At 41.7% G+C, this 23,891-nt stretch overlaps 1 protein-coding gene across 1 annotated transcript in view; it reads left to right on the forward strand.

Annotated features, from left to right (window-relative positions):
- Positions 1–427: 427 nt before the first annotated feature.
- NXPH2 (neurexophilin 2) overlaps positions 428–23,891 on the forward strand; it is a 59,775-nt gene continuing 36,311 nt past the window's right edge. The window contains exon 1 of the mRNA XM_015406187.1: positions 428–563. Within this exon, the coding sequence (XP_015261673.1) occupies positions 507–563 (57 nt within the window). The 5' untranslated portion in view covers positions 428–506. The remainder of the gene's footprint in view (positions 564–23,891) is intronic.

Genomic DNA, 23,891 nt, shown 5'->3' on the forward strand with positions numbered 1-23,891 from the left:
GCCGCCCCCAACGCGCCCCCCCGCCCCCCCCCCCCCACCGGCAACGCCGTGAGTGGCTCGACGCCGGCTGCTGGGATACGTGAGGCGCCGCTGCTCGTCGGTCTCTTCGCGGGGGTCTTTTATCTCCTCTCCGGGATCTCCCGAGCTGGAGGGAACGGCGCCGCGGGGTGGGGGGTGATCCCGCCCGCTGACTCTCGCACGGCCGCCAGCTGCCTTCTCGCCTCCCCACCGCGAGCGGCGCGGAAGTCGCACCCAGGCGCCGCCAGGCAGTTGTGGAGTGAGCGCCGGAGGGCGGGTGCCGGCGGGGGTAGCTGCTCGCCTGCCTGCTCGCCCCTCTCCTCTTCCTCCTCCCCCTCGTGCGGTGTGCGCGCGCGAGGCCGTTTCCGTGGCGCCCAGGAGGAGAGCGAGCAAGTGCCGTGGGATGTCCCTCGACTCCGTCCTGCCCCCCGACGTGGAGATGAGCCAGATCCAAGGCAGGGGCATCGTCTCGTAGACGCCGAGCCAGGATGGTTTGCCTGCCGCGGTCCCTGCCTCTCGTGGTGGTGCAGAGCTGCCTCCAGCTTGTAAGTCCGCTTTTTGTCCCCCCCGGCGGCGGCGGCGGGGTGGTGGTGGTGGTGGTGGTGGGACTTCTTGTATGTGGCTTGCAGACTCTCCAGGTTCGTTTGGGAACGTGCACCAAGGCCAGCGGGGGAGGCGGTGGTCCCGACCAACGTTCCCTCTAAGCTGTGGAGTCTTGTGAGCAAAAATTCTACTTTGTGAGCTCCTGGCATTAAAGTTGTGAGCGCGCGATCGGGCTGCTGCATCAGTCAGTTTGCTCTGGAGCCCTCCTTCCTGAGCGGAGACAAAAATGTGTGAGCCAGAGGCTAAGAAACTGTGAGCTGGCTCACACTAAGTCAGCTTAGAGGGAACACTGGTCCCGACGTGTGCGCAGTTTACAATGCATCCCCGCCGCCTTCAGGCATCTGTAGCTGCAAAGGCATGCCTCTTCGTCAGGCATTCAGCGCGGGGCGGTGTCGCTGGCCGGCCCCTTGGAGTCTTTTGTTTGGCGAAGGCGGGGGTGCTCCTTTGGCTTTGGGTTCGTTTCGCTTGCCCTCGGCTGCTGTGGGGGAGGGGGACACTTTTAAACAGCGAGCCACCGGGAACATCTCGGGCTGATGAAAGCTGTGGTCAGTTTCACTGGGAAGACCGGACGACGACGATCCGTCTGCTGCCTTCAAGGGAGATCACTCGGGATGCTCGGGTTTCTTCAAAGCAAGCGACTAAAGTTTAGCGGTCCAATAAATCAAACCAGCATTAACCAGTCTTCTCTCTCCCCCCCCCCCCCCCGTTTAAAAAAAGCGTTCTGGAAAGGCCTTTGATCAACATGTCGAATGTTCTGAACAGTGGACTTAACCTACAGGACTGTCCGTTTGTGAATATATGTGGTAGTCAAGGTTCCCTCTAAGCTGTGGAGTCATGTGAGCAAAAATTCTACTTTGTGAGCTACTGGCATTAAAAGTTGTGAGCAAGCAGTTTGGCTTCTGCATAAATTAGTTTGCTCTGGAGCCATCCTTCCTGAGCTAAGACAAAAATGCGTGAGCCAGAGGCTAAAAACCTGTGAGCTAGCTCATACTAACTCAGCTTAGAGGGAACATTGGTGGTAGTGTGACCAAGCTACTAAATTCTTTGGGAAACTTCGATTCAAAGCACTGGCTGATCTAATGATCTCCCTAGGGGAAAGTTAATTACACTACCGCTTCCTAAATGCCCAGAACATTCTAACTTTTAAAAATACTATACCTGTTAAGTGGGTCTAAACAATTTGTAACACAGAAAGATGCAGTTAATGTTTCTTTAGCTGTAAGCATCTAGAGAGATTTTCTTAAAGAAAATAGGGTATGCGGGGAGAGGGTGCTGTTAACTGCAACAATTTTTCATTATCTTCATTATATCATTATAAGAACTTTGGATGTGTTTTTGGTTGATTTTTAAAAATCTGTGGATTGTGTGCGTGTCCAGTTTTGTTGTGTCCCCCTCAGTCCAGCAATAAACTTTCTGCTTTAATCAACTTGTGACTGTGCAATCTGATTCTATGCATGTTTCTTCTGAAGTGAATTTCACTGTGTTCAGTGAGACTTATTCCGGAGTATTTGTGTGTAAGATTGTGCCCATATGTATTTTTGCTTCGTCAAGTTTGATCTCTCCATATATGATGCAAATTCAGTTCTGAATACATTATAGATAGTTTTAGGTAGTACTACAAAACACATTTAAAGCCCAAGTTTGGCTGTAAGCCCTGCTGGATTGGATGGGACCTACTCATTTTGCAGGCATACTTAGTAGTGCAGCCTCGAGCAAACAATAGAATCTGGTTCAGGGGAGATGTGTAGAACTTCAGATGAGACACTACCATGACAGGGGTGTACATAATGCAGCTGTAGCAAATTTCAGTAAATAAGGAAATAAGTGTCTTGCTGTTGGGGCTTGCTTGATGAAACATATTGACATTGTGGGGGTGGGTGGGTGGGAGTAATTATCCCTTTCCAGTTTTGCCCAAAAAAGCAAACTGTTAGAAATAGTATTGCAATTGTATTTCAGCATTCTTCTTTTCAAGAAAATGTAGCTAGTTTTGTGTTCACACTGGCCTTCCTTCTAGCTGAAAGTTTTTTCTTCTCTGTGTGTGTGTGAGAGAGAGAGATTGGAGTCATTAAGGGAATGTGTAATAAACCTTTAAGGGATTAGACAGCCTCCGTAAAAGCAGGATTCTGATATTACAGCATGAGTTGATTGATTAGTTTTTGAGGAAGCTTATGTCAAATTCTAATCCATTTTTGGATTGTGTTTGTCTTGTAATGTTGAGGGAGGGAGGGTTAGCTCCAACACTTTATCATAGCAATGAAGTGCCATACTGCATCCCTGCGATAAGGCACACATTTTCTTTCACACTGCTTTCCTTTTGGACAATAAAAAGCTGTTTACATTTTTAGAGTGGAGTTTCTAGCTAAACACCACACAGGGGTTAAGGGATGTGAATGGAAAGCTGTAAATGGATTACAGAGTTGCTGAGCAGGAAAGAGCTAAATTGAAATACCTCCTTTCCCTCCTCTAATTTCAGCCAGATATCAAAGGGACTGATTAAACCTTCTGACAGATGTTGGTTTTGTTCCACATTTTATTGGATGATGTTGTGAACCTCTTTGCTGTGGCTTTACAACAATTGCTTAGTGTGAGTACTTTGAAGGATGAAAGTGCTTCCTTTGGGGGAAAACACACAAGGCAGTACCTGTTCCCAGATGATACAGCATATAACAATTCACAGGGGAATCATTTCATTTTTTGTACTTTGATATATTTAAACTCAAACAGTTGCAGTCTGAAATAACTGTTGTCCTTTAATTCTTAATAGGGATGGGGACGTAAGGTGTTCTATTTTCTTTAAAAGTTGGTGTCTTAAGTGAACGTCGTTAAGTCACGTGCAACATGACAAAAATGTGGTTTTTTGTACAGCTGCATTTTGTATATCAGCTTAACTATGGCTGCGGTCACACACACTAAATAATCCACTTTCAATCCACTTTCATTGCACTTTTAAACTGTATTTTTCCATGTGAAATGGCAAAATCCAGTTTAAAAGTGCATTGAAAGTGGATCATTTAGTGTGTGTGATCGCAGCCTATAGTTACTATATAGAAGACTTGGGATATAGTTAAGTATGCATAAATATAGATAGTGATCAGATGTCTGCTTAGTGATCAGAGACCATTCTACTTACTATTTACTTCTGCACTCAGCCATTCCAATGACCAGTGCAAAGTATATAATTAGTAGATAAATATTGGACAATTCTGGCAATATTCCAAAGTCTCATGCAAACAATTGAGTATGTATATGGAAAATATTATTACTTCTGTATCATGCAGCATGTTGACTGACTGGGGTGGGCTTAAATTGAACCAGGAATCATTTTTTTTTTGCTTAATGAATTTTACTGCTGTAAAGTGTAAAATTAAACATGCACAAATTGGGGCTTTTGGTCTTATGACCACAATAGTAAAGTGATGCAGTTACAACTAAAGTGCTATTTAATTTTTAAAAAATTCATCGTATGCATATTTGTACTTTATTGGAGCTGTTTTCAGCAGAAGGAAGTTTTACAAAATTGTCATTCTGTTAGTGATATAAGGAGTTTTTTCATTGTAAATAAGTTTATCTCACTCTTTAAAAAAACAACTGTAATGCAACATAGAAAGTGCCTTTTGTATGCCATCTTATAGTGGAGATTATGCACTGTTCTTTCTTTACTGATCCATTTTTGTCCAGATTTACTTTTTTATAAATGCACAGGCTGTGCTTATATACATACTTACCTGTGTAGGTGGTGAAAGGTACCCACTGTGTTATAAATAAAATTGCACACCAGGCATTCATAGCAGAAGGCCAAAGAGAAATAAATTTGCTATAATTCACCTCTCGCTCAATATTTTCAAGTCAATATATCTAAAAACAATGATGTTATTAGACCTGTCAATAAACATCTGGGTAGATATTGGCTTAAAAGAAAAAAGAAAAAAAATGCTTTATCCAGCATCATGACCAGTGACTGCTGTTGCTTTAAATCTAATGTTAGTGGTCATTCAGGCATTCTGTTGTTGCAAATTATTCAGTGTCTTGTTAATGATTAGGCTAGAGCAGCAGTGGACTCAAAGGCATTAGCAATGAGTAAGTGCCTCATAAAATTGGTTCAGTGACTTAAATTCTTTAAGACACTACCAAAACATATTATATCAAATCTACATTTAAAGTTTCTTTTTGCTTTTAAGCCTTGTAAGCAAATCCTAATATATTATTTCTCCGATATTATCATTTGCCTAGTTTAATGTTTACAAATAATAAATAAATGAATCCAAGTGTGTTAAAATGTATATTTCTTAATGTGTTCTAAAACTTACTTAACAAGTTCCAAAATGTACAAATTAAATTCAAAATGTCAGGAAAGTAAATGTGAATTGCTTAATACTGCAATTAAAATCCAGGTGCAATGCCTTGATTTTTTTATATTACATTTTCTCTCCATATAAGAAAAGACTGCTAGGGAAGTTATCAAACTATCACCTTCTTCTGTAAAGACCACTTTAAGTTTTGCGTCTTATAAAGATACACATTAATTCTCAAGAGAACTTGATGGTGTCTCTGGTTGAGTGAAGTATTGTTGATGCGTCTTTAAGACATACTTTTAATTTAACCAGGTGCATTATCTGTATTGTAAGGGAAAGTTTTTTCTTCCATTAAAATAACAAGGTCCATATCAATGAGATCATTTCTACTTCTAATAGTTTCTGAATGTAAATGTAAAGTTTTCTACATTAGCTATGCTATATATTGCAGTAGTTTATATTCCTTTTGATATTCTGAGGTAAAACAGAATTGTCACAGCTTTAGTAGCATTTTCTGCTAAGGTACATATCTCGGTTTTAAAAAGAACAGTCTTTTTTCCCCAGTGGAAGTGAAAGATAAATTTCTAACAAGCACTTCACATAAAATGTGAATGTAATACAAATCAGTTATTTTAAAAGAAACTTCAGTATCTTATATACATAGGATTGTCTGTAAATAAGCTGTTTTCGTCCTAGAGTTGATCAAAGGAGATTTTCTTTAAGAGATGTTCCGTTAAATATATGTAAATAGTATATTAGAATGTTAAGCACTTAAGATATGTAAGATTTGGGGGACGTTTTTGGAGACATAGGAAGTGACTGTATTTAAAATGAGGTTTAGCCAGACTTATACATAACATTTCAGAGTGTGGCTGTCTGTCCCTATTGTATTCATATGGGCTCTTCTCCATCTCTTTCCTTCTATGTTCTGCCATTACACACTGTTCCTCCCTTATGCTGCTCTTGACTAACAGATGATAGGAAGGAGGCACAAGGGAAAGCAGCCATTTGAACTGCTGTGCACTGTTTGCGGATAGTGGTGACCATTATTACCTTGTATACAACCTCCACAATCTTTAAATAGAGTTAAACAGACTGAATTCTTGGTACCGTACACAAAGATTTCTTTCTTCTTATATTTGGAAGAAGGAAAAAAGAATGCCTAATATAGCATGCAATCTCACGTTAAACAGCATTGTATTCTGACAGCTACTTTAAGTCTCTGTTTACACTTTTACTGTCTCAGTTAGGCGTCATTAGCCATTGAAGGCTGGAAGGCCAGGGACTAGAGCAGAGGTTCCCAGACTTATTTGACCTACCGCCCCCTTTTCAGAAAAAAAAATTACTCAGCGCCCCGCTGGAAATCTACCTTCCAGAAGTGGAGAAAAAGATGCAGTGACAAATTGGCACATGGTAAAGAAAGATGTTGTTGGCCTGAAGCCAGAGACCAGCAGCAACCACCACACAATAGCCTGGCACTAACACCAGTCTTACAAGGGTGCACATGCATTTCCAATTTGCAAATGATTGGCTGTGGGGACCCCTCTCCACCTCCCTCCCTGATCCCAGGGAAGACCAGGAGAAGGCAGGGAAAGGCTACTTTAGATAGGTTCTGGACTCATATTTCTTTATTCTTCCACTTTCCCCTTATTTTTATTCAGCACCCCCCAATTGCACCCAAGGCTCCTACCGCCCACCTGGATCGTTCCAGCGCCCCCCAGGGGGTGGTATTGCCCACTTTGGGAGCCAGTGGACTAGAGTATTTGAACTGAAACTGTTGTCCAATAATAGTCTTGATATGTGAATAGTTAATTTATTAGAACCAGAATAAAGGGAAAGACTCCTAATTTGAAAACAATGAATTTATAAAGCAGTGTAATTACATTCTAAACAGTTGTAATTTGTTGCTTACAATGAAATATGTGTGAGGATGGGGGACAGCAAGGAGTTTCTCCTCCTCCTGCTAGATGGCATCTTGGATGCAGTAAAAAGTGAGTTGCATTCTTGACTTGTCTTTCTTGACATAAGAGCCTCCTTGTCTTCATTATCAAATAATAGGCATCAGTTGACTGGTATTATTTAGTGTTACTATAAGATTCTAAACAAGTGGATAATGGCAAGTATGGTTAAAGACGTGAAAGTAGATATGGAAAAGACATGCGTATATTTTCTAAAAATGCAAAGTGATATTAGAATGATAGTTCAGTGTTGCATTCAGTCACGGTGGTTCACAACACATAATGTTTAAACATTGCATACATTTCCCACAATACGTGAATAGCAGTTTGTACCTTGAGATGAAATCTGGTATCATTAATAGATCTGTAGAGCATCAGAAGCTGAGACAAAGGCAGTGCATAGTTTGGGCTTGCAGTGACTGGAGCATATTTCCTCTTCTGTTCCTCTTGTCCTGCTGTACCTCATGTATAAGTAGTTTTTTGCACCCAAGGGAGTTGTGGTTTTGGCATCTCTACACACTGTGTAGTAAATTCTTTGGATAATGAGTGGACTATATAATGATATGTCAGGGGGGGGTCTGCTGCTTTTTAAAGTCAACTTCCATTGCCTTTATGGACATCTAATGTAATTATTTGCATTCCATCTGTAGAAATTGCTACTGCCCAGGACACACATAGTAGAATGCATGCATACACTTTTGTAGTGGGCAGATAAATCCCAAGGAAGGCTCCTAGAGAGGGCATAATGTAAACACCCTTCCCTTGTTGATTGCATATAACATCTAGTTATTTGAGTTATATGGCCTCTGAAAACGGATCTTCCCATTTTGGTTATCATGGCCAATAGATAAATCTACTCTCTGTAAACATCTAATAATTGTACAAATCCATGTAGATGATTGGATGTTATCACAATTTATGGCAAGTATTTCATAAGTTAACCATGCATTATGGGTCACACTGTTTCCATGTCTTTATCCTGAACTTTTTAATAATCAATTTCACTAAATTCTAGTGTTTTAATAAAGACAGTTTCCAGTGGGTGGCCCTTTTGGTGTGCAGTAGAAGAGCAAGATTTGAATCTGGTAACACCTTAAAAGACCAACAAGATTTCCAAGGTAGAAGCCTTCGAGAATTAAAGCTCCTGGAAATCTTGTTGCTCGTTAATATGCTACTGGACTCAAATCTTGTCCCTGAAAAAGACAGACATGCTTTTGTTTGTTCACACTCTCATAATTTACAGACACAAGTTGTTTTCTTTCCCTTTTTAAAACTAAAAAGACCCATCTCTTTAGCATTTCTTTGTAAACGAGAGAAGTTCCAACCCTCTGATCAATACTTTTGCCTTCTGCTATAATGTCTTTGACTCTAGGATATTTTTCTTGAGATGAAATGGTCAAAACTCCACATAGCGTTCCTAATCTGTCCTACAGTAACCTTGAGACTGGACTACTTAGGCTACTGTATGTGGAGCTGCACATAAAGACAACATGGAAGCTAAAACACGTGCAGAATGCAGCAGCTAGACTGACAGGAGCTATGTATTTTGAACACATCACCCCAGTGTTAAGATCATTACACTAGTTATCAGCGTGCTGCCATGTTCAGTTCAAGCTGCTGCTATTAACCTTTATAGTCTTTCAGGACTTTCTGTGAGACTACCTCCAGCCATAGGTGTCTACAGGGCAACTCCTGTCATCAAATCAGGGAGTACTGGTAGTTCCCCATCCCTTAAGCCAGTGAGAACTGCTGCTCGGGCTTGTGCCTGCTGTGTGGTTGTACCTGTACCTGATCCTGTGCAGGTCAAGGAAGTTCTAAAAGGCAGAGTTCTTTTGTTGTGCCTTGGATAAAGCCCCTTTGCCATTTTACTTACAGTTCTTTTTAAATCTTAAAATTGAAGCCACCTCTCTCATTACCACAACATACTGAGCTAATGATGTCAGTTGGGTTTTCACTGTAACTCCCAGTTTTCTCTTTCATCAGCTTGCATGTGAAAGTAGAATTTTTGCTCCAATGTCCTTAGCTTATTCATCTCATATCAGTTCCCAAATGGTCTAGTTTGACAACTGCAATGATTTTAAAATATCGTGGCTTAGGCCTATACGCAAACAGCTAGTTTACCACGTGCTAAAATACAAGAGTGACGGCTTGATAAACAGTTGTTGGTATTTGGCCATAGAACAGTAAATGGCAGTCACTGTGGTAAAACCATATAGAATTTGTAGAATGTGGCTATTATTATCCAGGAGCAGCAATAGGGACTAAGGTCAAGGAGAAGCTTGTGTGACTGCCTTGTTGCTGCTGAGACTGCCAATACAGTATAGCAGCAACAGGGCTTCCACATGGCAAGTTTCCCTTGCCACCAACCCCCCTCCCATGGGTGACCAGGGCATTTTCAGGGTGTTCTTTTTAACTCAGCAATTGAATACAGTTATGTAAATATACCACCATACCCATGTATTGATCAGGTTCTCTGAAGACTCAGCTATCATTAGGCAAAAAACTAAGACCCAATCTGCATCTAGCATTTGTTCCGCTGTTTTACCAAACCCAAGCTGGAACAGAAATTCCCGTCTACATTGCATGCCACTTTCACTTTGATTGATTGCTGGATTTTATAGCAGTGCCCAGACTGCATGCTGCTTTCACTTTGTTTGATCTCTTGGTTTTTTGGTAGCATCTGCATAGATTTATTGCTGTTTTATGGCCATTCAGGGGTGACTGCAGTCTGTACAGCATTGGCCCAGGGTATTTAAATGTTGTTTTGAGCGGCATCTTTTTCTGTTCCAGTGTGGGTTTGGTAAAACAGTGGAGCAAATGCTAGATGCAGATTGGGCCAAAGTCTGTAGCACCTTTCATTGTGGAGATAGTGCTGCGATGAAAGAGGCTACAGGGACTTCAGAGAAGCAGATATATGCACTGCTATAGCAGTATATCCATATAACTATATTGAAATGAAAATTTTAAAAAGCCCCCCCCCAGTGGTGGGGGGAGGAAATGGCCACTGTGGGGCCATGGGTTGTGAAAGGCTGCCTCATGTTTGGGATGATGTGAATTTTCCCACTTTACTGTGATCTTCCCCCAAACTGCACAGCAAAACATGTTTGAGAAGGACTGGCAAAAAAGTGGGGGGAGGGGGATTTTTCAATGCTGTTTCCCTCAGAGTGCTGTGGGGAAGAAGGAAAAACACCACTCCCCAACAGCATCAAATCAAATACAAATTACCCTTGTGAAAACAGCCTAATAGGAAACTGCAAGAGATGGAGTCAGGAATAGCTGTCAAAGGTACATGTTTCCTTAGGACACACATGAATAGTAGCAAAGAAAAAAAATAAAGCAAAATTAATATAAAGCAAAACACATTGTGAAAATGATATCCATTTGCTGTAAGCTTTGTTCATGTCTCTCTTGTTGCTATATCATGAGCTCTGGACCTGGTAAAACCATAGTTTGTTACAGCATATAATATTTGTGGTATCTGTGTGCACTTAACTGAAGTGGCATCTGTCTCCTGCAGAGAGAAAAACTTAATGTTGGTAATTAGGGGTGGGCACAAACCACATTTTTGTAGTTCGATTTGTGGTTTGTGGCTGAACTACAAACTGAACCATGAACCCAGAGGCTGGTTTTTGAACCGACCCAGTTCGTATTAGTTCATGAGCCATTTAAAGTTTAAACCCCTGCTTTCTGCTCCCCGCGGCTTTTTGTGAGAAACAGAAAGCTGGGGTTTAAATGGCTCCCAACCATTTAAACCAAACAGCTGAGCAGTGGAGAGCTCCCCACCTCTCAGCTGTTTTCATGAAAAACAGAAAGCAGGGCTTTAAACCTTTGCTTTCTGCACTTCACAAACCACATAAATATTAATAAAAGTTCGTGGTGGTTCTTCGGTTCGCAAATATTGCTTCGTGGACCACGAACTGGTGAAAATTTGTGATGAACTTTAGTTTGTCAGCCAGATCATGCCTGCCCCTATTGATTATATCACTTATACAGTCAATGATGAGTTGTGGTACAGGTTATATTCTTAATGTGTGTTAGCTTCCTGGCCTTAAACTTGCAACAGGCTTCTGACTGGCCATTGGAGATTTGATTGGCTGTGCAGACTTTTTAAAATGTTGCTTTGGTAGCAGTTCACACCATAGCACACCATAGCACAAGGATCTTTACTGTGTAAGCTGTGGCAGCCATCCTGTGCCGACTAATTTGTGGCAGTCTTTTTGTGGCTGTATCCACCATGCTGTGTCAGAATTCCAAAGGTGTTTTCAGGCTCAAAAGGGTTGGGGACCCTTGCCCTTAGTTTTGACAGCGCATTTACTTGCTACATTCTTCAGCAAAGTGTATCCAGTTCACTTGTTTTATGTATTCAGGTAGTTTGTAGTGTGTGTAGTGTTTCTGCTATTGAATGAGATGAGTTTTTAAAGAAGGATTCACTGTCAAACACTTCCCTCTTACACATACTTCTTATTTAGTTTTGCACTATTGAAAGAAGAAGCTCAGATTCTTTGTCCGCAGAATGTTTGTAACAATCAGTATGTTCTGATAAATATCTCATGTAAATTTAAATTAAGGGGGGATTGAACAGAATTTCCTGATGGTATAGCAAAATGAATGTTCTGTATTGTACTATGTATCAGTGTTGGTGCCTTAATATAAATATGATGGATTGTTGTCTTCTCCAGTTCAGCAGAGGGACTAGATTTTAATTGGTTTAATTTTAATTGGTTTAATTAATTAAAACTAATTTTAATTAATTAATAATGCTGATAAGTGTGAAGGAAACCTTTGTTTTTATGTGTCCCATGCATTTTAAAAGCATGTTGTAACCAGCACAAATCATATTTTTACAGAAATATGATTATGAACTTTCTCTGCTGTATGTGTCTTCACTGACCCCAGATAATAGATTTAAACTTTGTTGTAGTATTCCATGACCCACAGAAAGAAGTCACATGTAAATAATGATTATTTTTGGTATCAAATTTAGCTGGGCTTGGAGAGGTGCAAATAGCAAGTTTTTAATGTTATCTAAAATTTCTATTAAAAATATTTTGTGTCTCATAAAAATACGTAAAATATTTGTAAAACTTTAATAAGCCCTTTGTAGTGTTTGGGACTTTTCATTTATGAACTTTACTGAAAATGTTTTTCAGAAACATTCAAGGGTCATGTCCATGGAAAGACAGTTGATGATTACATGCACACAAAAAAAAATACAGTACCCAGAACTAAATCAGCTTATCTGAATACTTTTACCCTGAAAGGAACCATAAGTTTAGAGGACCATAACTCAATTTCTTGACTTACAAAAAACCCCATAAGCAATTAAACTTTCTGAACCTTGGAATGGAGCTGTGGTTTAGTGGTAGAGCATCAGCTTTGCTTGCAGAAGGTAATAGGATCAGTCCTGGGCATTTCCAATTAAAACAGTCATGTAGTAGGTGATGGGTAAGACCTGTTCCTGGAACCCTGAAGAGCCACTGTCAGTCAGCGTAGACAGCACTGACCATGGTAGACCAATGGACTGTATCTGTATAAGACAGCATCACGTGTTCATGTGAAACTTGTAAAGATGCAAAGGTCTGGGGGGGGGATCAAAGACCAGCCCCCTTCTTCCTAAAGACTTTGTTTCAACTTTTCCAATGGAAAAAATTGGAAATTTGGGGGAGCACTGGGGGCAGGGAACTGTGTGGTGTAATGGCTTGATAGTTGGAATAGGATGTGAGAGGTCCAGGTTTAAATCCTCACTTTGCAATGGAAGCTTGCTGGGTGACCTTGGGACCTCTCAGCATGACCTACATTACAAAGTTGTTGTGAGGATAAAATGGAGGAGGGGAGAATGATGTAAGCCTATTTGAGTCCTCATTAGGGAGAAAGTTGGTCTATAAATGTATAGGATGAAAAAATCTAAGAACAATTAGGAAATTTTGAGTAGCACTGGGGGAAAAAGACTTATGAAATAACTTCTGTTTTACACAAAATGTATAGCATGATTTTTTTTCATAAAACAGTCTACAGCGCTGGATAAGAAATTACACCTATGTATATTGTAGACATACACAACATGCTTTAAAGAATATGGTTATCTGAATGTAAATAATTTTGGCAACAATAATCTATAATGTCTTTACTGATAATACATTATTAAAGAGTTAATTTTTTTCAGTGTTGTAACGCTAAATTTGATATCCCAACATGATCGTAGGCACTACATATTGTGACTGTATGTTTCGTTGAATGTAGAATTTGTTTTCTATATTCAACTTTTTTCTGCCTTTCAGATGGAAACAATTAAGACACATGTTATAAGATAACACAGAGCACAACTGTTTTTGTCCCTCTCACGTTAGATATATTTGCATATTTTATTTATTTACGTTATTTACGTCCACCTTTCTCACTTGGACTCAAGGCACATTACACAGTGAGTCAATACAATCAACAAGATTGGAAATCCAATAAACTTTTAGACATCTTTATTTCTTATACAAAATTATACTTTTCAGTTTTGTAAATATGCCCGGTTGTACAATTTTATATGCTAACTAAGCATACATGATACATTTTAAGTTGTTAAACCAGTAACATGAGTTTAGGAAAGTAAGTATTGTGTATATTTTAATTCCCCCCCAAATGTCTTTACAACTGACCAAAAAAGGTCCCCCCCCCCATGGCTTCAGAATTTCTGGAACTTTTACATCTCTAGAAGATGTAAAAAGAGAGCTGTTAAGACAGAATTATTCCGCCAAGCGTTCGACAACTTGGACTGAGCATGCAGCACTTTATAGTCGCCATTCTGAATAAGTTTTATGGAGTGTAAAGTATGTTTTAATGTTTGTATTGATTGTTTTTAGAAGAGTTGTTTTATTGTATGATGTTGTACGCCGCCCTGAGCCGCTTCGGCGGGAGGGTGGGATAAAAATCAAATAAATAAATAAATAAATAAAATGTCCATATCTCCCCCCCGCCCAATGCCTTATCGACTGAAGTCTTACTTTGGTCCTCCTTAAAAAAAATTGGACTCAAGGGGGGGCCTTAGGTTGCAGGTATTGGCTACTTGTAAGAGAGATTTTAGTGGACAGAATCAAGCTCCTGCTTTAATAAGTGCAGAGACAGATATGATTTTTTTAAGGAGCAGAAAAATAATCAGTGCAAGTAAACTGTTCTTGGATTCAACTGTTATATATTTATTTATGAATGTGCATTTGGATTTGAGGATATGTTTGGTTCTATAGCTGCCTCCCATAAGGCTGATATGTACTCATTATCAATGTTCCCTTCAAGCTGTGGAGTCTCATGAGCCAAAATTCTACTTCGTAAGCCAAAAACCTACTAGGATTAAAGTTGTGAATGAGCCTACATTTAAAAACAAAACACTGGGAGGGAGGGGGAAAGAAGGAAAGAAAGTGTGAGAGAGGAGTGGAAAGAAAGAGAGGAGTAGAAAGAGAGAGAAAGAAGGAAAGAAAGAAAGAAGGGGAGAGGTGGAAAGGAAACAAATAGATAGGGAGAGGGGAGTGAAGGGGAGAAGGAGGGAAAGAAAGAAGGAAGGAAGGAAGGAAATAGAAGCCATTGACACAACACTGATTTTAAAGTATGGAATTTTTAATCACTTTGAGCAGGGGGAAAACTAGAAGAGTATCCCAAAAATTCAATCTATCTTTGCTTTCAACAGAATAGCAAGTAGTCTTGACATCCTGTTGGAACTCAACAAGTTATTTCTCAGTTACACTTCTGATGAAGGATATCTGCACTTCAGCTGGCCATCTTTCTCTGATGGCATAACAGCGCTTGGTATTTATATTTCCTATTTATGTATTTGGATATCAATGCCCTTATCAAATCTATTAAAATATTTTTATCCCTTTCTCCTCCAGAGAGTCAAAGTAATTAACAATATGGCAGAACGGATATAATAAAAACATAAACAACCAACATCAATATAGGAATAGCCAGCCAGTGATAAGTTCATTTTGTTTATAATGCAGTCCTCAACATCAGAAACAAAGAACAGTCAAAAAGCCCAATGAAAGAAGATGGCCTTGAACATCATCCTTAAAATAGATAAGGTATCTGCTAAAACCTCCCCCAGAAGGCCATGCCAGGAAATTGGCCCCATGACCAAGAAAGATCTTGCTGGATTGGCAAAAGGATAAACAACACTATGAAAGGGCACTATGAGCAAATGCTAAGCACTGATCAATTTCACTTACAGATTGTTTGTATATCAATACTATAACGATATTTATCATTTGCTTCAACTCGCCCTAGTAGATCAAAACAGCTAAAACTAGATGGTTGGTCATTGTACACCTACACAGGCATCTGAAGATCCAGCTAGACCCAGTAATCCATCAGTGGAAGACACTAACAGTCATAGATTTTTGTGTGGTGTTTAAAAACAATTCCTCTGGAGCTGGGAGGGAGAGACTTTGTTTTGCTCTGTTTCCAAACCATGCCTCTAAAGCTCCAGTGGAGGGGGAAGGGAAAATGTTCACTTTGTTTCCATGCCCACTTTCAGAAGCCCAGAGCAGAGATGGGAGAAGGGAGTGGGAGATATTTTTTTTCTATGGCAGTCCCTGCTTCCTAGCTGTAGCCTGCTTTTTGCAGAGATTTTGTGTATTTATTTATTAAGATTTATACCCCGCCCTACACTGGGAATGGGCTCAGAGTGGTTTACATCATATCAAACAATTAGACAATTCCATAAAATATAAAATCAATTAAAACATTAATTCCAACAATGTTAAAATTTAAATGACTAATTTAAATACCTTACTGGCAGCTCAGCAGTTAATTACATTTCAATGCACACTGAGTTCATGCCAGAGAAAGGTGGTGGAGCATTCTGATGGCACCGGGAGGGTTTGAGTTATTCCAATAAATGTAAATAGTTCCATGCAGTAATTGAAGCAGTTGAGACAATTGATACAGGAAAGGCTGATGTTCTTTGATGTCCTTTGTCTCAACCAAAGGCCACTATTTTCTCCAAAGGAACTGATCTCTGCTACCTGAAGAGCAGTTGTAATTTTGAGTGATCTCCACCCCTCCCCTGGAGATTGGCAACAATGGTTCCCCAGGAGGAAATGGCTGGTTTGGAGGGTGGAGTCTATAGCATTGTACCTGTCCGAGGTCCCACCCCTCCTCAAACTCCACTCTCTCCAGGCTCCACCCCTCAAGTTTCCAGGAATTTCCCAACCTGGATTTGATGACCCTATTTCCTTCCCAGCCAAACATCAACCTGCCATTATCTGCCTCTCTGACTTCAGGTTTCCATCTCTTCCCCTCTCCCTATAGCCTCTACCTAGTAAAAGTACAGTTTTTCTCCAAAGTGGTGACCAAAGTAGGTCACATCATTCCCCTCTCCCCCTTTAGATTTTCACAACAACCCTGTGAGGTAGGTTATGCTGAAAGTCTGTGAGTGGTCTGAAATCACCCAATCAGCTTCCACAGGAAGAACCTGGGGCTGGAAGACCCTGCTCTGAAGTGCTAACTGCTACATCACACTGACTGTCTTGGGAGGAGGGCACCTCAGCAGGGTATAATGACACAGAGCCCTCCATTTTCTCCAGGGGAATTGATCTCTGCCATCTAGAGAGCATTGTAATTCTGAGTGATCTATGGCATTGTACCTGTCTGAGGTCCCATCCCTCCACAAACCCCACCCTCTACAGGCTCCAACCCTCAAGTCTCCATTTCCCAACCTACCTTTATTCCACCCTTACTCTTCAACTTTCCATCTCCCCCCACCACCTGCAGCCTCTACCATGCTGTGAAGCCCTGACTGCCATGTCACATTGGCTGTCATGGGGGGGGGGGCTCTCAGCAGGGTATAAGGACACAGAGTCCACCATTTTCTCCAGGGGCACTGATCTCTGCGATCTGGAGAGTGGTTGTAATTTTGAGTGATCTCCAGCCCTCATAAGAACATAAGAGACGCCAATGTTGGATCAGGCCAAAGGCCTATCCAGTCCAACACTCTGTCACAGAGTGGCCAGGTGCCTCCCTCACGTGGAGATTGGCAACAATTGTTCCCCAGAAGTAGTCTTTCTCTGCAGTGGGGACCAAAGCAACTTACATCATTCTCCTCTCCCTCTTTTTGACTTGCACAACAACCCTGTGAGGTAGGTTAGGCTGAAAGTTTGTGACTGGTCAAAAATTACCCAGTCAGCTTCTACAGCAAGAACCTGGGACTAGCAGATCCTGCTCTGAAGCACTGACTGCCACACCTAGAGTAGCCAACTTCCAGGTGAGCCTGAAGATCGCCAGGTATTACAACTGAACTCTAGACAATAGATCTCTCTCTCCCCCTGGTGAAAATTGACTGCTTTGGATGGTGGCCTCTATAGCATTCCGTTCAGCCGAGGCCTCTCCCCTCCCCAGACTCTGGCTTCCTTAGACACAGAATCTCCCTATCTGGAGCTGGCAAACCTAGTCAGGACTGGCCCCAAGGAGTTTTCTTCCAAATGCCAAAATTAGCATGGAAAGGGCCTTTTACTGACAAAATCAAACTTGGTTGCCGAGCAACAGGCACTGAGGGGAAAGTAGGCTTCCCAGCTCTGAGTAGGGAAATACCTGGAGATTTGGGGGGTGGATCCTGTGGAGTGCAGCGTTGGGGGGCCCGGAAGGACTCGGCAGGAATTTTCCAACCTGGAGCTGGCAACCCTAGTCAGGACTGGCCCCAATGAGTTCCTCACAAAGGCATGAAAAGGGTTTCGTTCCTTTGTCTTTTTACTGACGGAACCAAGCTTGGTTGCCTAACAACAGCCACTGAGGGAAAAGTTAGTCCCACAGAGGAGCCAAGCAGATGAAGTATCTTCCACAGGAGAGAGAGCGTATTCTGACAGGGAACAGTGGCTGAAGTGGGCGGGGAAGATGAGCAGACCCAGTACCCGGCCAATGCCACGCAAGTACTCTTGAGTGCCGGCTGATGGGCCAGTGGCTGATTGTGGGTGGGAGTCAGGCAATGCAGCCAGTGGATAGGGACAGCTTCTGAGTGACACATCATAGAGCCAACTGATTTAGGAGCATGTGGAATGTTCAGAAAGTGCCACCCCACTACTCAGTTATATATAAGGAAGGATTTATGCGCTTCATTTGTACTCCACCTTTCTCTGCAAGGGTGACCTAAGACAGCTTACTGTGTTTTCTTCTCCTTCAGTTTATCCTCACAACAATTCTTTGAGTTAGGCTGAGAAGGTGTGATTGGCCCAATGTCACCCAGCAAGTTTCCATGGCAGAGTGGGGATTTGAACCTGGGTCTCCCACATCCTAGCCTGACATTCTAGCCACTGGTTGTGTTTATGCAGAACAGTTAAAAAAATTTCTTCTGTAAATCTAAATGAAGGGGGAAAAATAGCATTGCCTATTCATCAAGGGAGTAAGAAATCCAGGACTCAAAAGTTTAAGCTAATTTAGCTAATGTATACATGGATTATTTTTTTTTACAACTTGTATCTTACCCATGGCATGTTGTAGCAGTATATGTACCCCATCCCGTTCTAAACAACAATGTGATTTGCTTATTAAACTGCACTTAGAAATCATGATCCTGTGCTTTTAAAATTTAGTCTTCATACTGAAACCTCCCCAAAACATGAATCTCAGGGGCCAGAAAACAGAGTGAGCGTGTGCAGAGACCTATAAGATGCCATTTTGACATGCATACATATCTGTAAGAGTTAATAACTACCTAGCATGTAGTTTGGTTTTCCCAGCTAGTGTGTGATTTCTCATTCATTTCAAGCACCCATTTCTTGACAGATGGAAGCCTTTCCCAGCCTTCACATTGCCATGTTTATTCAGGCAGAGGAGTCACAGCTGTCAGAATACTGCCTCCCTCCAAAGCAAAGTGCAATTACTGTGTGTGCTGTGATATCCCAAGCTTAGCAATTGTGAGCTTGGAATATTCCATGTTCAGTAATGTTAATTGTATTGTTTTGGTAATGTTTGCCACACATGTTTTCTTTTTTGAACTGAGTTGTTGCATGGCAAATTTTTATATATGGCGTGTTTGTAGATTGCAAAATAAAAGGTTAGGGGGCAAAGTGAAAGTACAATATAGCTACTTTGCTTTCTGTACTGATCCAACCCCCACTCGTCTTCCCTAAAGTCAGTTACTTCATATTGCAATAACAATTAGCTTATTTGATTAATTAAAAAAAAATGTGCACACGAGTGGGTTGTTTCTTGAAAAATAGATGAAATAAACTGAAGCCTTTGCTTAGGAGCATTTGGTGGCCTTAGAACCTAGTACATATAATTACTACTGTTTATTAGGAGGAAAAATTAAGCAAGAGTATGGTTGATTTACCAGTATGGGTGATTGGCTTAGCAACTTAATTGGACTATATGACATACCAGAGCAAACAAACAAAAAAAAGATTTATTTTACAATAACTAGAAGCATTATCTTTTATGCTTCTTTCACCAAAGGTGTGTGATCATTCAATTCTGCTGCAGTGTTCAACACATTGAAATGAATTGGCTATTGGAATAGTCGCTTCCAGATAAAAATGGAACCAAGGTCTAGGAACCACATCATTCAGTTTAATGCCATTAAATACCATAAGATTTAAAAATCCATTTAAAGCTGTGTAATGTTTTATGTTTGTATACTTTGGCTGGGGTTTTAATGCTGGGTTTTAATCACGAGTTTCTATAGTATAGTATGTTTCTATGCTGTCTTATTCTATAAGCTGCCTCAGGCAGATTCCCTGGAGAGGCAATATAGAGATGAGCTAACTAACTAAATAAATAACGCTTGGAATGCTGGTGGTGGTGGTGGTAAGTACAGTCAAGTCACAACCAACTTATGGCGACCCCATAGGGTTTTCAAGACAAGAGATGAACAAAGGTGGTTTGCCATTGCCTGCCTATGTACAGCAATCCTGGACTTCCCTGGTGGTCTCCCGTCCAAGTACTAACCAGGGCCAACCTGGCTTGATTTCTGAAATCTCATGGGATTGGGCTTGCCTGGGATCCAGGTCATGGCACTCAGAATCCTAGTGGGACATACTATCAGGAAGTAGTTCTTAGGATTGCAGTGCAAGAAAGGGTTACAGTGCCTTTTTTCCCTTTTTTCCCAGGAAGAGAAAGTCTGTAAAAGAGTTTTCATTTTCAGTTCATGGCTGAAGTATACTTTAAAACAAACAAACAAACAAAAGCCTTGAACAAATCTCTACAATTTGGCTTGGAAACACTCTGTTTTGAGTGCAGATGGAAAATCTCCATCTTCACTGAAACAAGGTTTAAGCTAGGGCATATTAAATCTATAAAATATTTATTTATGTTATTTATAGTCTTCCTTTTTCACTGAAACCCAAGGTGGATTATATATTGTGAGTCAAATAGCATCAACAGGTTAGGACATCCAGTATACAAATCAATATGGTTTGGACTGCAGAAATCTGAAAACAGAGCTGAAACAAAGCTTAAGTAGTAACATGACACATTACAGAAATTATATAGTAGGCTCATACTTAAAAACAAACAGTACATACTATACACTATAGTGTAGTTCACAGTACGTACACTTTTAGCAAGATGGTTAGCTTTACCTGAAACCAGGGGTCATTTCCTGCAGGAGCGCACAGGAGTGAAGCTCCGGCAGTAAAGAGCCCAGGGGGTGGGCACATGCAACAAGCCCCGCCCCCTGCTCCCAGCAGCCCTGGGCCACAAGGAGCAAGAAGCAGCCAGGTAAGTTGCAGAGCCCCCCCCCCCAATAGCAATCCAAAATAGTCCAGTGGCACCTTTAAGGCCAGGGTTTATTCAGGTACAAGCTCTCCCTCCTTTGTGAGGGCAGATCTGCACGCCCCCCCCCCTCGCTAGCTAGCAATCCAAAAGAGTCTAGTGGAGCCTGAGCGGTGGATGTTGCCTTCTGCCAGGGCTCTTTTTGAAGCAGGTACTCATTTGCATATTAAGTGACACACCCCTAATGTAGCCAATCCTCCAAGAGCTTACAGTAGGCCCTGTAAGAAGAGTTTTGTAAGCTCTTGGAGGATTGGCTACATTAGGGGGTGTGGCCTAATATGCAAAGGAGTTCCTGCTACAAAAAGAGCCTTGCTTCTGACACACTTCCAGTGATGTCAGGGGGTGTGGCATATGCAAATGAGTTATGCTAATGAGCTCCTGCACATCTTTTTCTACAAAATGACCCCTCGGGTAAACAATAATGAAATAAGTGAATAAGTACAATTATTATTAAAATTCTTCAATATGTAAAACTTTCTGACAGATTTGGCAAGCTGCTGCACAAAACTTCACACTAAGAGCTGAAACCTGTGAGTTTTCATCTATAAGTAACATTCTGGCATACACCGAATCTGAATGACCAGGATGTCTACTAAGCAAAGGTAGAATAAATTTAGGGCCAATCTCTTGATAAAAGGGGCAGCGAAGTAATACATGTTCTATAGTTTCAGTCCCCCTTGAACTACAGGGGCAAAGCCTATCAGCCTTGGGAGCCTTTTTGTATTGCTCCTCCAGAACTGCAGAAGGGAGGACTTGCCATCTGGCAAGGGAAAATGCCTTCTGTTGACTAGGAATCTCCAGTTGGGAGAGTTAAGCGGCCTATCTACATATCTAGAGCTTTCTGAGGACAGGTAGGTCAGTTACCTCTCTACGTCTGACTGCCGCTCAGTGTTCAACATCCTTTGCTTTAAAATTTGTTTCGCCAAAATGGAATGAGGGGAGAAGCCCAGACTCACCAGATTGTTATTTACTGCCTTTAGCCATGAAGACTGATGACTGTCACAGAGAATCAAGGGAATTAAGCCCTGTGGATTATAGTTTCACTTTATTTTTTTATTTATTTGACTTTTACCCTGCCCTCCCGCCTAGGCGGCTCAGGGTGGCTTACAATAGTTTAAAACCAACATAACAATTAATACAATATAAGTCTAAAACAATACAGTCGATAAAATATCCATAAGCCAAAGGTTAATGGAGGCAAGACACACCCGGGTTGCAACTTTTACCATACCAGTCTCCAGGCATAAATTCGCATTTGAGACACAGTCGGGCATTTGGAGGGCTGCTTTCAAAAATTTTGATTGCACTCGCACCAAAGGTACAAAGCAGGAAGAAGGTGGCCCAAGCGTTGTTCCATATAAAAGCTGAGCCAGTGTTTTGGCCTGGAATAGTTTAAGGGCAGCTAGAATATTTTGCACACACTTAGTACGTAAAATAATTAATTATATTGTGGGCAGATTTTTGGCCAACATCGGCTATGTAATCACAGTGTGCTTTCCTTGCCCAGGAGGCTTGCATTACAACCCCCAGATACTTAAAACTGGCCAACTGTTCTATTTTATTGCCCTTAATGCTCCACACCCAGGATTTAGATCACTTGCTGAATGTCATAATTTTGTTTTCTTTTTTTGATAGTTTATTACTAGATGGTCTTCACTGCAACATTGGCTCAACGCCTTTAGAGCTTTCTTAAGTCCCATGGGGGTTCTTGATAGAATTGCTGTGTCATTTGCATACAGTAACACAGAGATCCTATTATTAACCAATTGTCACATTTTTGAGTCTGGCTTTGAAAGAGATAAGGATGGTAGCTGCAGGGATGTTGAGATCATGAGCACCTGCAAGGCGGACTAGGCCTTCTAATATTCATCTTAATCCATGAAGGGAAATTAGGGTGCTTGACCTCACACACACCCCTTTCTAGAAGCTGAAGTCCATGGTGTTACCATGGTTGAAGCGCTCTACAACAAGGCCAAGCACCCACATATACATCCCTATGAAGCAAGGTAAATTAATGTTGTTTTAGCAGCATGAATACAATGAGCAAAACTGTCAGCCACCACATTCTGGTTACCTTTCTTTTCCTTTTATACCCTTAGAAGCTCATTGGTTCACAGATCGTGAGCAGCTGAAGATACTTCTTATATTTTTTTTGATGCAAGGGCTAAAAGGACTGAGACAAATTTTGCAGTTGCTAGACTAAATTTAGGGTCCTTATTGAGCAAAAGAGCCAGGGTTTCCAGAGTGCAGGGGGACGGTAGTTTGATTAAAGGCTTAATATAGTGATCCCTTATATTCTCAAAGAACCTGTATTCAAGCAGGGCATGGAAGGATGTACCTATTTTATGAAGGCCATAAGGACAGATTCTGTCAGAATAGGGCCTATTTAAAAATCTCCCCTATAAAAACCATTTTTATACTATTATTATTCAAAAACCTTTTGAAATGGTCTCTGCAGGGATCTAACTCCAGGCATCAATGGTGAGAGATTAGAACATGCTTCAGTCTTAGATCCCTACCAGTCCGGCTTCCGCCCAGGTCACGGGACCGAGACGGCTTTGGTCGCTCTAACTGACGATCTCCGGAGACATCTGGATCAAGGCGGTGTGGCCGCACTGGTGTTGTTAGACCTGTCGGCAGCGTTTGACACGGTCGACCACCAGCTGCTGACCCATCGCCTTGCCGACATAGGGATTAGGGGGCTTGCCCTTCAATGGTTTGCCTCTTTCCTTCAAGGTCGGGGACAAAGGGTGGCTTTCGGGGACCGGTGCTCCCGTAGGTACCCCATTGAGTGTGGGGTGCCACAGGGGGCAGTGTTGTCCCCGATGCTATTTAACATCTATATGCGCCCCCTTGCCCAGATTATCCGGAGTTATGGGCTGGGGTGTCATCAATATGCGGATGACACCCAGCTCTATCTGATGTTGGGCGGCCGATCGGGCTCGGGTCCCGATGACCTATATCGGGCACTTGAGGCTGTGGCTGGTTGGCTCCGACTGAGTCGATTGAAACTAAACCCGGCGAAGACGGAGGTCCTGGGCTTGAGTCGGACCGGGACAGGAGTGGGGTTCCCTCTCCCGACCTTCGATGGGGTGCCTTTGGTGCCTACGTCGGGGGTTCGGAGTTTGGGGGTCCACCTGGACTCTGCCTTAACGATGGAGGCCCAGGTGGCAGCCACTGTCAAGTCCGCCGAAGATGGCCCCCTACCTGGACCGTGATGATCTAGCCACAGTGATCCATGCGACGGTCACCTCAAGGCTAGACCACTGCAACG

The sequence above is a fragment of the Gekko japonicus genome, unplaced genomic scaffold (assembly GCF_001447785.1).
Source record: "Gekko japonicus isolate JY-2015 unplaced genomic scaffold, Gekko_japonicus_V1.1 scaffold1723, whole genome shotgun sequence".
Taxonomy (NCBI): Eukaryota; Metazoa; Chordata; class Lepidosauria; order Squamata; family Gekkonidae; genus Gekko; species Gekko japonicus.